This window comes from Oncorhynchus tshawytscha, linkage group LG04, assembly GCF_018296145.1.
Source record: "Oncorhynchus tshawytscha isolate Ot180627B linkage group LG04, Otsh_v2.0, whole genome shotgun sequence".
In the NCBI taxonomy this organism is placed as follows: Eukaryota; Metazoa; Chordata; class Actinopteri; order Salmoniformes; family Salmonidae; genus Oncorhynchus; species Oncorhynchus tshawytscha.
Window position 1 is genome coordinate 37336388 of NC_056432.1, and position 18862 is coordinate 37355249.

Sequence of the window (18862 nt, forward strand, 5' to 3'; positions counted from 1 at the left end):
GAGAACTCACTATTTTGCTCGCCATAGCAGAGCTGGTTAGGCTATTACCATGTAACTTTGCTGTTGGCAACAATTTAATAACATTTTATTTGCCGACGTTTACTGACACTGGTTATATTCGATAGGTGTCGCGTGTGTCGGTGTTTGTATATTCATCAGTAATTTACAAAGCCATTTATAAAGTCTGTCGCTATATCCTAAAAACGTATTTAAACAAAAATGAGCCGTTTTGTCTTCATTAGGCTTCGGTTAGTCATAAGGTTAGCAGTGTGGCTAAGGTTCGGTTTAAAATCACATTTTATGAAGATAAAGTGTAGAAATATTTTCCAATCGTCAATGAATCACAATGGACACAGAAAATTGTTTATTATGCACATCAGCATTTTAATTGGACAAAGCAAGAACAAATATAGTAGCAGAAACATTACCAAACCCCCAGAGGAGAACACTTTTCAAAACTAAAAAGGTCAGAAATTGCCTGTAGACACTGCCTAATCTGAATGATATTGTGTCCGTTCAATTCTAAGGCAACACAATGGGTCTGGTATTAAAACAGGTCTAAATTCACATTTCTGATTAGCATTTCTGGTTCCGGTTTTTCCATACAAAATACTGATCTTACTTCATAGAAAATGGCAGAAAACTCCATTTATGTACAGAATTAGTATTTAAAGTCAAAATTGAGTGAATTTATGCACTGCATAACAATGCCCTTTTCCCTTCCCAGAAGTCCATGCATCACTGTGCCAGTTACCATGGGTATGCACTTGATAGTGTTGCTACTAACAATGTTGAATTTCTTCAGTTATCAAAACAAAAAGCACCAAACTCCCATTGTGAACATTTGCATTTTCCTTTATACAGTTTGACATATATGTATGGTTATTTACACATGAAGCAAGTTGAGGCCTCCCAAACGAAATACAGGGGAAAAATGTAATGCAAAAAGAAATCCTCTTGGAATAATAAAAAATAGAATACTGTGCAATGTGTCTGCCCTTACAGAAAAAAAAGCAGTGGCATCTATCCCTGCAATTGGTTTAATTGAAATCAAAATGAGAAGAAAAAAAACATCAATTTTGATTACTTCCATTACTTTTTACATGATTCATTGCATCAAACTCAAAATGGATTATTCATCTTAAAAAATAAAAATCACAACCACATTATGTTGACTGTTCAAGAGTCCTTATGAAAATGGTAGCAGTTCGAGACACTAAACAAATAAACAAATGCACAAATCCAAGTGTCTCCTTAACAATTATATTACATTTACAGTTCACTTAAAATGGTACCATCCTGCCCATGTAGTCTGTCTAACACAAGGGTAGCATAATACCTGTGTAGTTTATTCCAGTTCTCCATGGCTCCCCTTAACCTCCCATGAAATCAGTTTCATTGGCTTTAGTAGAGGTCAACTTCCACTTCAAATTCCATGTACCAACAAGTCTTAGTCTGCCTCAAGTGGATGGGATATAACACAGATCCCGGTGATGCTCCAGTAGCCAGTAAAGATTTGACTATCCCCCTATCAGTGTGTGGGGTATCCAGTGGCTCCCATACCGGCCTGGTTTGCTAACATACTCCCATTCAATCCCTGTGTAGCTTCCATAACCCCACCGTTACTGAGGGCACTCACACCTGTCCACCCAGCACTGGCCGGTAAGTGACTGCAAAACGGGAAAGAGAGAAAATGCCAGCAGGTTAGAAAAGAGGCGGCGACAGGGGCAAGACAGAGGCTTCGTCTCAAATGGTACCCTATTCCCTTTATAGTGCATAACTTTTGTCCAGGGACCAGGTAAAATGTAGTGGACTTATATAGGGGATATGGTGCCATTTGGGACACAACCAGAGAACACACCAAACTGAGCAAGAGCCAGCTGAGGAGAGGATGAGAGAACAAAGGTCAGGGTGTGTCAGAGGATAAACCAGAATCTAAGACAGCAGAGAATATGGTAGGAATTGAAAATGGTAACAGGGCAAAGATATGGTACTTGTGGGAGTGGGTTTGCGGACAGAGCACAGGCTCAGTGTATAAAATTAGTCACAATCCACTGCGGTGGAGATTTACTTAAAATAAATACATCTTTTGACTCCTCGCATCAAACAAAGCTGCTGAAATTGGTCAATGTTGCAGAGTGCGGCTGAAGCAGGACCAGCTGCATTTAAATTTGGCCGTGGAGTTGAATTTCACACTTTTTCCCTGAATCCTGTACCACTACAAAGGGAAACATGTTTATAATTTCATGCCTAAACCCCATTCATGACTTTTGTTATTCCTAGTCAAATCTTTAGCAACAAATACCTGAATGGAAAAGTTAACATTTGGTCAGTCAGCACATTGTGTATTGAAAACAGTCACAGATAAGCTCAATATAGTAACAAGTAGGAGAACATGTAGCTCAGGCTGAGATTTATTTTAGGATTAAACTTCAACTATTGTTCTAGGTAGTCTACTATATCATCAATATTTTCATGGGCTCTCAAACAACTCACATTTACATACAAATAAAATGTAAGTACAGTGCCTTTGTAAAATATTCACATCCCTTGATTTATTTCATTGTTACAACCCAAATTAAAAATGGCTTGAATTGATTACTTTTTTACCCATCTACACACAATAATGACAAGTTGAAAACATGTTTTTAGAATTTTTTGCAAATGTATAGAAAATATTGCATTTACATAAGTATTCACACCCCTTTGCTATGGCACTCCAAATAGATAGAATTGTGATGAGGCATATATCTGGGGAAGGGTATAAAGCAATGTCTACAGTGTTGAAAGTTTCCAAGAGCACAGTGGTCTCCATTATTGGGAAATGGAAAAAAACTGACTCTGGCTAGAGTTGGCCGTCCGACCAAACGATCAAGAAGGACCTTAGTCCGGGGGGGTAACCAAGAACACAATGACGACTGACAGAACTACAGAGCTCCTTGGCTGAGATGGAAGAACCTGCCACGACAATGGTCTCTACAGCACTTCCCCAATCTGGGCTTTATGGGAGTAACCCGACAGAAGCCAGTCCTGAGAAAAAGGCACGACTGAAGTTTGCAAAAAGGCATGTGAAGAGAGATCATAAACACAAAAGACTGTGGTCTGAAGAGACAAGAATTAGCCTGAATGCAAAGCGCCATGTCTGGAGAAAACCAGGCAGAGCTCATTACCCGTCTCGCACCATCAATACCGTGAAGGATGGTGGTGGCAGCATCATGCAATGGGGGACACTTTTCAGCGGCAGGGTCTGGGAGCAATGTTCCCTCAAAGATTTCAGCACTGAGCAAATTTCAGGTCTGTTGTGAAAATTCTGGCGCACGTTTAATGTGAACAGGCTGTATATAACCTCTAAGTTAAAACTATGTGGTCAAGTAGGCTGCCGTGGCTATTTGATTATAATGTAAGCCTACCATAAACAATGGAAAATGCATCCCATAACATTTTAACATGGAAATAGCTGTTCTATTGTTCAGCCTAAAGTAGCAGCCAATGTAGACCTACATACCATAACTTTGGAAAAAAAAAATATGCACGGCTAGACATTAAACCTGTTCATCCACTATTCCTTCAGACAAGGTGACTGAAAATATGTTTGATGCAAGAAACCTCTTTACAAAATAAAACACATCATTATTTCCATACCATTATTACAGAGAATCAGACAAATTATAACATCCTCTGCCTATTGGCAACTTAGCTTATTCAAGCCGGTCTCAAAATACAACACTGCACCTTTAAGACAAAAGAAAAGCCCTTTACCTGACTCATTTTTCAAAGATGACTAGAAACGCACACGTTGTGTGCTCTCGTAGGAAGCAATCACTCTCCCATCGCTGACTACATATTATCTAGAACTTGGCTAATAACTCACTAACTAGCAAAGGATATGAACAAATGTGCATGTCGCTACATGTAGCTCTCGCTTTGATCTCAAAAAAGGGCATTTAATCACGACCGCTCATTCTGTTAACAGTCCAGTTCCAATAGAAAGGCACAGATCCATATATGGCAATGATCTATTTTCATATAGCCCTACTGCAGCTGATTGGTTATGGCGCAGCGGTCTGTGTAGATTACAGGCCTGAGTTGTGCCTGTCAATGCAATAGAATCCTACTCCAATGCGTTCGGCAAACAACAAAATAGCTTGAATAGTTTGTTTTGTTTCAGGATGTTGCATTGAAAGTGGCTAATAGCGTTGATTCGATCACAATTCCCACAGTAAAGGGAAATGTTGAGTGTTAACAGGGAAAACTCCATAAAGTTGAGTGAAGTTTAATCTAGTGCTTTTTTGCGCAGGCAGATGTTTTTTCTGTGCATCAGTCCTGGGGGAGGGAACATCAACTGGAAAGGATAGAGGGAACAATTAATGGAGCCAAATACAGAAAAATCGTCAATGAGAACCTGCTTCAGAGTGCAAACAACTTTTAACTGTGGCGAAAATGTATGTTCCAACAGGACAATGACCCTAAGCATATAGCCAAAGCAACTCTGGAATGGCTTCAGAACAAGAATGTTATTGAGTTGCCCAGCAAAAGCTCAGACTTGAATCCCATTGAAAATCTGTTGAATGACTTGAAGATTGCTGTTCACTGAAGCTCCCCATCTAACTTAAGCGCTTGAGAAAATCTGCAAGGAATGGGGAAAAAAAATTCCCAAATCCAGATGGGTATGTTTTTCACCTTTGCACAAGACAACTCAGCTGTAATTGATGGCAAAGATGTTTCTACAAAGTATAGACTCAGGGGTGTGAACACTTATGTAAATTAGATTTCTGTATTTCAATGAATTAGCTTAATTTTTTAAATGAGCACAAACATTATGGTGTATTGTGTGTAGATGGTTGAGAGAAAAAGCGTATTCCATATTGAATTCAGGCTGTAACACAACGTGGAATAAGTCAAGGGATATGAATACTTCATGAAGGCAATATATAATTGCAATTTCTATACAAGGACATCTATTTCCAAAACTAAAACTTTCAACAAATGATTCCAAGTTACTGCATTCTTTGGTTCATTAGATTAGATTTTGTGAACAAAACAATCATATTACATAACTGCTGTGATATACCCTGTTTCTGTTGCTATACAAGCAGTTAAAACAGGATTTATTGTCTTATGCAGCACTCAAACCTCATCAATTTGAGACAAGAAAATGACTCGTGATATTTCAAATGTAGCTATAATCTAAACAAATTCATACAACACCCCATTTCAAGTAGCAATGTACTTAAACTCTTCAGGAGAAAAAAATATATTCAAATTTGGATGGCAAATGAAAGTTCATACAGCAACAAAACAAAAAATATGCATGAAGTAACAAAAGATGACATGGCACAACAACAAAAAATGAATAAAGTGGATGTAACACGTGCACAATAAAATTATGTATCCCTCTGCACTGGGAGAAGCTTCAGAGGGCAGGAGGTCCCATTTGTGTTTCAACAATCCCACTTTACTCACTGTCTGGGACTATTTAGTTCATTGAGTAGACACTCATATCAGGGACTAGTCCAATTCGACCCAGAACTGGGGCCAATTTGAAAGGCCAAAAAGGGCATTCATTAGTGCTCATTTTATTTAAAAAATAATAATAATTAAAAATGGATGAAAATGATGTTATCTTGACCAATAAATCAAATCTATATATTTTTTATGTGTTTTGTCATTGTCCTTGTAAGCTGGATACGGTGGAGAGGGGAGGTTGAAGGACATTATGGCTCCTTCTCCTGGCCAAAGCTGCAGGCAACTGAGCTAGAGCCTAGCTGCCCTTGGGAAGCCCAAGGAAACTCAAAACACTCAGCTGCAGCCCTGGTTGCTGGAAGAGAAGGGAGCCCTGCTGATGTCCTTATGTACTTACTTAAAACCCTGCTGGTTCCAGGCCTGGGCCTGGCCGTAAACCCCATAGGTGGGTACCTGCCACCCGTTGGGGACGTACTGGCCAATCTGCTGGGCATTGCCATACCACTGGGCATACTGGCCGTAAGGCTGGGCCGCAAAGCCCACTTTGTTCTGTCGTAGGGGAGAGATGACAACAGTGTAAGAGTGTGTGTTTAAGTGGTGTCGATGAGGGGGAAGCCTCCGGCTGTGGTTTCATACCTGGGGAACTTGTTGCACCTGCTGCATAGGACTCATCATGTCTGTGGTCTCTTTACCCCAATAACACTTCACCATATGGCCCTCTATCGAAGTCCCATTCACAGACACAATGGCATGGGCTGCTCCCTCATGAGAGGTAAACCTGCACAAAGGAGAGGCGTAAAAAAATACTGATTGCAAGGTACTGAGAAACATATGCGGAAATTATACACTGCTCAAAAAAATAAAGGGAACACTTAAACAACAATGTAACTCCAAGTCAATCACACTTCTGTGAAATCAAACTGTCCACTTAGGAAGCAACACTGATTGACAATACATTTCACATGCTGTTGTGCAAATGGAATAGACAACAGGTGGAAATTATAGGCAATTAGCAAGACACCCCGAATAAAGGAGTGGTTCTGCAGGTGGTGACCACAGACCACTTCTCAGTTCCTATGCTTCCTGGCTGATGTTTCGGTCACTTTTGAATGCTGGCGGTGCTTTCACTCTAGTGGTAGCATGAGACAACCCACACAAGTGGCTCAGGTAGTGCAGCTCATCCAGGATGAAACATCAATGCGAGCTGTGGCAAGAAGGTTTGCTGTGTCTGTCAGCGTAGTGTCCAGAGAATGGAGGCGCTACCAGGAGACAGGCCAGTACATCAGGAGATGTGGAGGAGGCCGTAGGAGGGCAACAACCCAGCAGCAGGACCGCTACCTCCACCTTTGTGCAAGGAGGAGCAGGAGGAGCACTGCCAGAGCCCTGCAAAATGAACTCCAGCAGGCCACAAATGTGCATGTGTCTGCTCAAACGGTCAGAAACAGACTCCATGAGGGCTCGACGTCCACAGGTGGGGGTTTAGCTTACAGCCCAACACCGTGCAGGACGTTTGGCATTTGCCAGAGAACACCAAGATTGTCAAATTCGCCACTGGCGCCCTGTGCTCTTCACAGATGAAAGCAGGTTCACACTGAGCACATGTGACAGATGTTACCTGCAACGTCCTCCAGCATGACCGGTTTGGCGGTGGGTCAGTCATGGTGTGGGGTGGCATTTCTTTGGGGGGCCGCACAGCCCTCCATGTGCTCGCCAGAGGTAGCCTGACTACCATTAGGTACTGAGATGAGATCCTCAGACCCCTTGTGAGACCATATGCTGGTGCGGTTGGCCCTGGGTTCCTCCTAATGCAAGACAATGCTAGATCTCATGTGGCTGGAGTGTGTCAGCAGTTCCTGCAAGAGGAAGGCATTGATGCTATGGACTGGCCCGCCGGTTCCCCAGACCTGAATCCAATTGAGCACATCTGGGACATCATGTCTCACTCCATCCACCAACGCCACGTTGCACCACAGACTGTCCAGGAGTTGGCGGATGCTTTAGTCCAGGTCTGGGAGGAGATCCCTCAGGAGACCATCCGCCACCTCATCAGGAGCATGCCCAGGCGTTGTAGGGGGGTCATACAGGCACGTGGAGGCCACACACACCACTGAGCCTCATTTTGACTTGTTTTAAGGACATTACATCAAAGTTGGATCAGCCTGTAGTGTGGTTTTCCACTTTAATTTTGAGTGTGACTCCAAATCCAGACCTCCATGGGTTGATAAATTTGATTTCCATTGATCATTTTTGTGTGATTTTGTTGTCAGCACATTCAACTATGTAAAGAAAAAAGTATTTAATAAGAATATTTCATTCATTCAGATCTAGGATGTGTTATTTTAGTGTTCCCTTTATTTTTTTGAGCAGTGTATTTCAAGGATACTAAATGTTTGTCAGAGGTCTGTTTAGTGATTTGATCATGACATACCGCACAAAAGAGTATCCTTTGTCTGGGAACACACGGATTTCCATGATTTGTCCAAAGGGGGAAAAGGTCTGTCTCATCAATTGTTCTAGAAAACAGGAGGGAGACATGTCAAAGACTTGTGTTTGTTTCTCTCACACACACTGGAAGTGACCACTTCAATAACAGACTACTGACCTGTTAGACCGGTGCCGACTCCTCCACAGTACACAGTGCAGTTACTGGGGCTGGACTGGTTCACAACCTCATCAAAGGACAGGTGCTTCGTGTTTGCTTTTGGAAACAGGGTAGTGTGTAGGCATTTAGAGTGAATAAATGCATTGCCATTCAACAGAAGAGGATCCGAGGGACATAAAATATAATAAAATGTATACAATTTTTATCTGCACTTAACCAGTTTTCGATGACAAAACAGATGTAAAAAAAATTGTGGTAAGATAAAAACAACCATTTCTGCTCAATGGCAAATTGGCTGGAAAGCCTATCTTGTCTGGACTCACTTTCATAGGTGGTTTTAGGAGCTGGGGGCTTTCTAGTGGCCCAGTTGGTCCTGATCTGTCTGCCGCCTAGCCATTGACCACCCATCTGCTGAATGGCGTTCTCTGCATCCTGTTGGTAGCAACATATATTACCATAATTTCCGGACTATAAGCCGCTACTTTATTCCCACGCAGTTTGTGTGCAGTTTATTCAATGACGCGGATAATTTATGGATTTTTCCCGCTTTCACAAGATTCATGCCGCCAAAAAACTGAGCACCGTCACAATGTGACGTAAATCGAGCGCGCTCAAACTTCCCATCATTCTGATTACGGTAGTCATTTTGTCACCGTCATCATGGCAAAGACACAGAGAAATGCATATGATGCATCTTTCAAGTTGAAGGCGATCGATCTGGCTGTTGGAAAAGGAAATAGAGCTGCTGCACGGGAGCTTGGCCTTAATGAGTCGATGATAAAACGTTGGAAACAGCAGCGTGAGGAACTGACTCAGTGCAAAAAGACAACAAAAGCTTTCAGAGGGAAGAAAAGCAGATGGCCCAAAGTATTTGCAGCCACTCGACATCAGTGTAAATCGTGCATTTAAGGTGGCGCTCCGTGTTCAGTGGGAGGCTTGGATGACAAGTGGGGAGAAATCCTTCACTAAAACGGGCCACATGCGAAGAGCAACTTATGGTCAAGTCTGCCAGTGGGTCCTGACAGCGTGGAGCATTGTCAAAAAATCCACTATCATCAACGGGTTTCGAAAGGCTGGACTGCTGCGTGTTGAAGAGGGCAGCATGAGCTCAGCGGGGAATTTGCCTCCGGATGAAAGTGACGAGAGCGACAATGAAAACGATCCAACATCGGATGAAGCAATTCAACTCCGACACCGAACGAGATGACTTCAGTGGTTTCAGTGCACAGGAGGAGGAAGATAGTGACCAATGACTTTCTTGGTAGGCTGCTATGTTTAATTTTTTTTGTTACAAGCCGTGTTTTGTTAAAGCCTATTTATTTTTTGTTACAAGCCGTGTTTCGTTTAAAGGCTGTGTAAAGTTCATTTGTTTCAATGTACCGGTAGGCACCTGCGGCTTATAGACATGTGCGGCTTATTCATGTACAAAATACTTATTTTTTAATAATTCAGTGGGTGCGGCTTATATTTAGGTGCGCTTAATAGTCCAGAAATTATGGTAAATCACATGACCCATCGACACACCCAATACCAAAGGATAATGTTATGACTACATATACAGGAACCCCTTCAGTTATGGCTAAATCCTCTATGTAAGTGATTTCAACCAGCTATAACGCTTACCCACTTGTTGAAGAAAGAGACAAAGCCATAGCCTTTAGACTTTCCCGTTGCCACATCTTTGACCACACGAGCATCCCTGAGGAGAAACACACTTTACTCAATACGAAGGAGTAAGGTGATCATACAAACAAACTACTGTCTGATATGTCCTAAAGAGTCATGTGTGATATCAAGCCATCCAATGTATTATTATTATTAACTCATGAGTGACTTACTAATCTTGTGAGATCGACAGAGCACAAACATTGAGGTACTTACGATATCCTCCCAAATGGACCAAAGGCCACTTTTACATCATCTGTGGTGATTTCTGGGCTGAGGTCTCCAACAAAGACATGGAAATGATCTGTTGAAGGACAGGAGACTACTGTGACTCCTTGCTGAATACAGCACTTTCTGAAGAAATCAAGAATTGGCTTGTTTTTATTTCGGGGGCGGCTACCACAGCTCTATGGTCTTCCACACCATAGATATGGAAGTCTCCGGATAACAGCATCTGCTAATTGACTAAAATGTCAATTTAAAATTACCACATTCTCAGAGGAACCCTCACTAAGGTTTTCTATGGAACTGACTGAAAAGGTAGCTAGGCACTTACTGCTTGTGTCTTTTTTCTGACTGCTTGGTGTTGTGGCCCAGTTGACTTTAACCTCCTAAAGAGAGAAGGGAAGAGAGAAAACAAGCCAGGTAGGGTACATTTATGTCATTTAGATACAGTATTACTACCTCAGTGTGGTGCTTTGTGTGTGAAAGAAATGAGCCAGCCATGACCAAACACAGTGTGAATCTCTGAGTGCAGTGATGAGCAGAGAACAGAACACAGAACACCTGAGCACTCAAACTGGAACATAAACAACGGAATAAAAGGTCCAAGTAACAAAGGACTTACAAACCAGTGACATTATCAACTTGTATTACTCTTCAAATGGTCCTTCATTACCTGTTGAGGATAACATAATTTGCACTGAATATATTTCTGCTGAGGTTAGGACCGATATTTGTTGTGAAGCTGTGGGTCTAGAAAAGGTACAGAAATTGTTTTAGTTGGCTATTGCCAAGGACAATGTAATACACAGTTACTGTGGATTCCTTTGGATAAGGAAAGGGCCCATTTCCCTTGAAAAGATAGTGGTTTCCAAAATAAAACTGATCGGTCAAGAACATATTTTAAATCTCTAAGCTATAGTCAAATCAACCACTAAGAGAGAATGTACTTGATGTCCATATAACAGACCTAGCGCACTCCATATCTGAAGAAACGGAATCAGACATTATACATGGACATGTCAGGTAATCAGCATTGGAACCAACTATGCAGGTTAAGTCATTATTTTAAATCAGATCACACATCTATTAGTCTAATTTATTCTGGGGATGTACTTACTGCTGGACGGGAAATCGAAATAAGCCATCGTCACTTTACAAAGCAATTCAGAAAATGTTCATTTCAACTTCGGTGAGATAGTCGCTGCCCGACTCAGACAATGCTCTCATAATTTAGGCCTACTCGTTGGTCAAACTTCTGCGACAACAACCCACCCATCCCAACTCACCCTTTAGATACGATAGCTTACCTTACCCATAATTTTACGTCCATTCATGGCAGCCAGTGATGCGGCAGCATGCCTGTGCTCATAGAACTCCACAAAACAGTATGGGTCATTGCCTGCAGTCTGTAAGAGGACAACAAGAGTTAGGCTACAAAGAGTCCAAAGCATTGTCTGTCAACCACATGTACTTATCAGACAGTTACCATCACCAAACATCTTCCGATTAAGAGTGAACATTTTAACTAAATTGGGATAGTTAACAAAAAATCCCGAAACAAAAACAAATGCTGTAATGTTAGATATACATCTTTCAAATTATTTCTCACAAATATAAAGCACTCTGCACGTCCGATGTTAAGTTGGAAAAATGTCCTGTACGGCAATACATTTAGGTGGTGAAATGTAAACTTTGACGTGGAACAGAGGCACAGTAATGCTAGTACAGATGCAATATTTAACCATCTGAAAAGGGTGGAAGCCAAACCGTTGCTGGCAGCAACACAGGCCCCCAACAGACAAGACAGCTTCGCACAAAATAAGTGCGATAAGGGATGGCGTGAGAATACCACAGCTCTGACTACATAAATGATTGCAGTTCAAATGCAGCCATTGTCAATGGTTGAGGGTGTTGGCTTCAATACCCGATGGCATATCTAGAACAAGACTACAACATGGAATGTGGAAAAACCATGATGGCCTGGGTAAAGAAATCATATCACGATTGCTCTGCAAGAACAAAGCGTGAGCTCTTAAACCCCATAGGTGACGTTAAGAAGAGATTGTTGGACATCTGAACATGCTGTCATACATCATTGCAATGAGTCATTATTACATTGATGAGAAGTGGGACATGAAGTCTCTTGTACTGACCACTGAGAACATTGAGAAACACACAACCATAGAGATTAAGGACTCATCTGTGCCATTATAGCATTTGTAAAACCATGGGCAGTGCCATTGAGGCTATAGCCCATAGGAAACCCCACCCAGTTGACTACTTTGCAGGGGTTGGAACCGAAATGATCATCATTACATTGTTATGCAACGGGACAGTTAACCTCCGCTTCACATAGAAGTAGCCCACTTCACTGTGGTGGACAATTTAAGTTTGGCTCAAGTAATGTCTCAGACAAACTTCTCTCTTCGATGAGAGCCCAATCACTTCCCCAGTGTTTCCCCAGGTCAAGTATCCAGATATTTGCACACCTCCAGTCAGAACTAGCACAAAACTTTTTCCCCCTGGCGCATTCTCCAATTAGTGCCTGCATCGCTTTCATTGTTGTTTTCCTTACTAATAACTTGATATGATTGCGTTCCTAGCTAAGTGCCTAATTATGCTATCATAAATGTATGTATATTGTGTTGTTTCTTCTGTAGCACACTATGTATGGAGCATAATGTATTCTGTATGCATTTCTTTATAACCACGTACACATAAGGTACTAATTTCATAACCTATATGGTGTTATTCTTAATTGAGCTCATGTAGCTAGCATCATTCTATAAACTCTGTAAAACAATGCTAATGGCATCAGAGAAGTATGAAGTTTGTGTTGTATCATTTGAAGCTGCCCTGGCCTTATGACCATGGCATGGATTTTCTGCCCTGCCCCCTTGTGGAGCTCTTCGGTTAGTTTCTTACGGTTATATTATTCATAATTGTGATTGTCAATGCAACTCATTTTTTTAATAGCAGTTAGACTACTTAAAATGGTTTTGTTATATCCTGATATTGTATCCTAATAATTCCTCTTTATTCTGTAGTTTCAGAAGCCACACACAGTATTGAACATAATTTGCCAACATCATAACTGGACATCAGTCTTGCCTGAAGAATGAGGACATATTTTGTATTCTAGCAACATATTGTTTGGAGAGGGAGTAGAGGATGAGGAGTGGAGAGGTAGGTGAGATATTGTAAATATAATTGCAGAACAGCATTTGATTAATTTGTGAACTGCATGTCCCCCGTGTTACCTGGCCGTGCTGTTGCTCCAGTTTCAACTGTTCTGCCTGCGGCTATGAAATCCTGTTCACCGGACGTTCTACCTGTCCCAGACCTGCTGTTTTCAACTCTATAGAGACAGCAGGAGCGGTAGAGATACTCTTAATGATCCACTATGAAAAGCCAAGTAATATTTACTCCTGTTGCACCCTCGACAACTACTATGATAATTATTATTTGACCATGCTGGTCATTTATGAACATCTTGGCCATGTTCTGTTATAATCTCCACCCGGCACAGCCAGAAGAAGACTGGCCGCCCCTCAGCCTGGTTCCTCTCTAGGTTTCATCCTAGGCATTGGCCTTTCTAGGGAGTTTTTCCTAGCCACCGTGCTTCTACACCTGCATTGCTTGCTGTTTGGGGTTTTTGGCTGGGTTTCTGTACAGCATTTTGAGATATCAGCTGATGTAAGAAGGGCTATATAAATACATTTGATTTGAACAAAACATGTTCAATAATTTTCTCACTTGTTAGCTGGTGGTCAACTGTGGCCATTGAAGATAGCAGTGTCGATCAGATGGAAATTATCTCATACCAATTGGTGGTTTTTAAGAGTGCATGCCACAAAGCTGTTTATCGTATCCACCTTTATGCAGTGCCCCCATTTTGCAATTATAGTCAAGCACATTGTCTGGTTTGATCTTTCGCTCTCCCATCAGGTGGTCCACCTTCCCTGTGGCTCCCTCTTCCCCTGTAGCGCCAAGGCCTAGCGATTGGTGTCCTCCACTATGTCCCTGTCAGAAACAGCTTGAAGCACTCTGCCTCAGAGGGAGATGGCAAGGGGCTTTTCACTCCAGCCTGGGACTCAACGCCAACAGCAGGGCCAGGAGGGGTGAAATGGCTTCACTACCAGCATCTACCAGACCTGGGACTTTGTCGGTGGTCTGGGTTCTCAGTGGCCACAAGGTTGGGGGCAGCTCCTCACTGTCAGGATCTGATACCTCAGAATAACTGTCAGAATTGACAAAAATCTCCTGAGTTGTCTCCATTTGAAAGGCATTGCTAATGCTACAGCTTAGCCCACTAGGTACATACATAACACTGAATGGTGCCACGTTGAGTGTCGGGGGTGATGTGATTGGTTGCCAGTGTGGTGAAACTGATTACTTATTTCCACAGATTGATTGTTTACATTATATGGTTAGAATTATTAATATGGCAAGGTAGGACTAACGCAGCAGGTTAAGAGAATTAATGTAGGAAGTTAACTCTTTCCTTAAGAGAACAAGGTTAGTTGTTGATGACTGTAACTAAGCCTGTTGCCCCCGACGCGACCACAAGACGCGACCACTAGTAGTTAGGGGGACAAACTTCTATCTAGCCACAGAGGTAGAAACGTAAACAAACCATCTGTGGCAACAAGTCACCACTCTCATAATACAGGCACAGACCATTTGAATCAATAAATCACTATCAGAAAATGGTTTGTGTGGTAATATTTTAATTATTTACTGTTTTATTCACATTTTGAAGTACTGGTGACAAATCATAGACTATGCAAGAATTGGAATGCAATGACACATACTCACTGGTCAGTTTATTAGGTACACCCATTAGTAAGGGGTCAGACCCCCATTTGGTAGTCTGCTGCAATAGCCTATCAGTGACAAGGATTGACGATTTGTACGTTCCGAGATGCTTTTTCTGCACCGTTCCTTGTCTGTTCGTGGCCCACCTGTTAGCTCGTACGATTCTTGCCATTCTCCTGCGACCGATCATCAACGAGTTGTTTTCACCCACAGGACCCACATGTTTTGTTCGTCACACCATTCTCAGTAAACTATCGACACTGTCGTTCGTGAAAAGCCCAGTAGAGGGCATACATTTCTGAGATACTGAATCCAGCGCGTCTGGTACAGACGATCAAACCATGCTTAGGGCACTTGTTTTTCCCCCATTCTAACATTCAATTGAACAGTAACTGAATGCCTCTCTGCCTGCTTTAAGCAAGCCATGGCCATGTGACTGTCTGCAGGAGCGATCCGTTTTCGTGAACGGGGTGGTGTACCTAATAAACGGTCCAGTGAGTGTATGAAGTCAGCAAAATATTTCTGGGAAGGTTGAGCTGATTATGATGAGCTAATGCTAAACTATTTGCTGGCTATGTGTGGAACAATGTTTGTTTACATCATTCAATCCATTCGGGGTGTCACAAACATCTGTCAGACCATAGATGCTACGGTAACGGAAGTAACTGATGGTAGCCACTTCCATATGCATACTGAAAACAGACCCAACTCGATCACCTCAAATTTGGTTGACGCAGAAAAAACAAACACTGTGGCACACACAAACTACCCGCCGTCAGATTACTTTCGACGTTTAGAAAGTGTTTTACTCAATTATTTCAATCACTGGTGAGCTCACCCGTGATATGATGAATTGTAAATAGTAACTGGTTTCTATCAGCCGAAAGCTGCTAAATATGACCACTTTTGTTAGCTCACTACTCAGAGGGCTACATTTCCAGATTTGGATGAGAATTTTGTTATGCGGCTTCTACTTCTGTGAATGTCTGAACATTGCACCCAAAAATAATCTGCTCACATTGAGGACAATGTTGTAAAGACTGTTTGTGCTAAATATTTGTGAGAAAAACATTATGGCCCGCTCGAACACTAACTGCTGAGTGAATCGTAACTAACTATCTAATGAAGTGTTCTAATTACACTGGTTTGAGTATATGCTGCAGGGACTACTGTAGAATGATCACACCTGTGTGTTCATACACATCAAAGGGGTAACTACGATCGTTACTGAGTGGGTGGGGGACAGCAGTAAGGGGAGCGCCATTGTCAAGTAGATATAACTTCATTGCCTCCATAGAGGTCATATGGAATGGTACGGATTCTGACCATATCTTGCATTGTTAATTCACATGTAATTTAATAAATTTCTCATATCATTTTAAATGGAGAAAAAAAATGGCAGTTTAAACATTAAGCAAACATTTACATGTGTCACATCCCTAATATCAAAATCATACAAATCGCAATATCTCACTTGGGTCCAGGACCCAGGGATACTCACATCAACAATCATTTTACAGCTCTTGCAGGGGCCGATCTGTGTGAAAACCTGTAGGATGAGGGGCTCAGTGACATCCCTGGACAAGTTCCCTACATACCTGGAGTAGAAGGGAAAAGACAAGCACTTGTGACCAGAAAGTTACAACTTCCAGGAAGTTTACTTTGTCCAGGGAAGCAAAAGTTTAGGGTGATATGCAGTGGTGTACAGTACTTAAGTCAAAATACTTTAAAAAGTACTACTTAAGTAGCTTTAGGAATCTGCACTTTACCATTTTTGACAACTTTTACTCCATAACATTCCTAAAGAAAAATAATGTACTTTTTACTCCTTACATTCTTTCTGACACCCAAAAGTACTTGTTACATTTTGCATGCTTAGCAGGATAGGAAAATTGTCTAATTCACTCACTTAACAAGACAACATCCCTGGTTATCCCTACTGCCTCTGATCTGGCAGAGTCACTAAACACAAATCCTTAATTTCTAAATTATGTCTGACTTGTTGGCTATCCGTAAAAAAAATAAAAAAAATAAAAATTGTGCCATCTGGGTTGCTTAATATAAGGAACTTGAAATGATTAACACTTAAGTGTATTTAGAACCAAATACTTTGAATTTTACTGAAGTACTATTTTACTGTGTGACTTTTACTTGAGTAAAAGTATAAATACCTTAATAGAAAGTTACTCAAGTATGACAATTGGGTACTTTGTCTGGTGGTATGGCTGCACTCAGCTACACTACTAGCTAGACAGTTACACTGAGTTATATAAGTTAACATTCTCTAACACTTGGGTTTGAAGCATGGTTTTTCCAAGTTCTGGCCTTCCCACTAAACTGAAAGCAACTTCGTTGTCGTTGACGTGGCCATCTTCCTCCCCAGAGACTGGTAGAAAGGCATGCATTTTTATTGATTTTTTAATAACAGTGGCGGCCACGATTTAGCAACGGCAGTACACCACTGCTAAATGCATATAGGGGAAACACTTCGCTAGTTAGGCCACCTAGCTAGCCATCATATTAAACTAATAATCAGGTCCATAACATACGGTAAATGCTTGCTTATCTGCCAAACCGGTACATGTAACTAGTAACACAGTACAGTTAGTAGCTAGCTAGAATTTCTGGAATTGACAAGTGAACCATGGCTACACTTAACTCACTACCACATTATTTTTATGATCAAGTAATGGACTAACTAGTTAAAACGATATCTAGCTAACCAATGTATTTGGTGAGACAACGTAACCTTAGCTAGCGAGCTAGTAGCTAACGTTACCTAGCTATGTGTTCTGAGAAGGCTCGAGCCACGGACTGACATGATTTATTTGCACCATCAACTTTCTTTTCGTTAATGGTCACACCGTGACAGTCGACAAGACATGAGTACATGGACGTTTTTAAATGCTGGAGTATACTTTCTTTGTAGCCCCATTTGAAGTAGCTAGCTAATGTTACTGCATTGATATATGGCTAACTAGCCCGTGTTAGCTACTTACAGGGTTTTGGGCTGTTCGTCGTCCATCATCATCATCATGTTTTTGTAGGTCGTGCCCTGAGTGAGTAATCCGTGTACCTATGGTATTTTGAGTAATGCACACACACTTTCTAAATATGTGACCTTTTGGATAATGCTCATGTAGACTTAAAGAAGTTGTTATAAAAAGGCGCACAAATCAACCCAGTCGCTGACCGCAAACCAACAATTAGCTTGTGTGAACAATGGTTGAACAACCGAAGAGGAAGATGGCGGAAAATCAGGGGATGTCCACCACGGTCGCATGCGCAATGAATGGACCATACTTAAATAATTTGTTTCGCATTTCAGCAGCAGCAGGCGTCAGTAAACCACGAATACTAATCATATTTCAAAACAATCTCTGCGATTAATCTTTAGTTTTAGAATAATGACGAACTTTTAATGAACAAAAAGAACACACGTCTGGGAAACCCACATGACTGATCACAATTTGGCAACGTTTAGCTCGGACCTTTGGAAATGTTTGCTTTGCTTTCGTGCGGAATAAAAACAAACACATTGGTAACGGTGAACAAATTACTCAATCCACACCTTTTTCAAAATTATTTTGATAAGGAGTTTGGCGAGAGAAAAAAAAATGTGCGCCGCCCGGGAATCGAACCCGGGTCGAAAGAATGGGAATCTTCCATGATACCATTACACCAGCGGCGCATATGATTTAAGTTGGAAATCGAAGGATGATAGTGATCATACATGATTTCATAATTCAATGTAAATCATGTAAAAATGTACAGAATGGTTACCTGGAGGGTCATGCTATTTCAATTTCAGTCAATCTAGTCCGGGGGGGTCATGTAATTTATTATTGATGCCATTTCAATATTTCTCAGTGTTAGAATGAGTTGCTTATTAGCAGTGGTGGAAAAAAGTACCCAATTGTCATACTTGAGTAAAATTAAAGATATCTTAATAGAAAATGACTCAAGTAAAAGTGAAAGTCACCCAGTAAAATACTACTTGGGTTAAAGTCTAAAGGTATTTGGTTTTAAATATACTTAAGTATCTCAGGTAAATGTAATGGCTAAAATATACTTAAGTATGAAAAAAGT

At 41.3% G+C, this 18862-nt stretch overlaps 1 protein-coding gene and 1 non-coding gene across 3 annotated transcripts; both read right to left on the reverse strand.

The window, feature by feature from the left end:
- Window positions 1-351: 351 nt before the first annotated feature.
- Window positions 352-18188, reverse strand: LOC112248661 (nucleolysin TIA-1-like). 2 transcript variants are annotated; one of them, XM_024417875.2, is made up of 12 exons: window positions 17773-18176; window positions 16275-16371; window positions 11263-11361; window positions 10287-10341; window positions 9947-10034; window positions 9689-9764; window positions 8389-8497; window positions 8066-8161; window positions 7892-7976; window positions 6100-6241; window positions 5861-6012; window positions 352-1670 (listed from the first exon to the last, which is right to left on the reverse strand). In XM_024417875.2, the coding sequence occupies exons 1-12, from the start codon at window positions 17808-17810 to the stop codon at window positions 1532-1534; spliced, it is 1176 nt and encodes a 391-aa protein (XP_024273643.1). In that variant the 5' UTR covers window positions 17811-18176; the 3' UTR covers window positions 352-1531. The 2 variants fall into 2 exon arrangements, with proteins under 2 accessions (XP_024273643.1, XP_024273645.1); XM_024417877.2 differs by lacking the exon at window positions 352-1670 and adding an exon at window positions 2515-4342 and having other exon boundaries at window positions 17773-18188.
- A 205-nt stretch (window positions 18189-18393) lies between these two features.
- Window positions 18394-18464, reverse strand: trnag-ccc. The gene has a single exon. It is a non-coding gene; the product is annotated as a tRNA-Gly (tRNA).
- Between the last annotated feature and the right edge of the window lie 398 nt (window positions 18465-18862).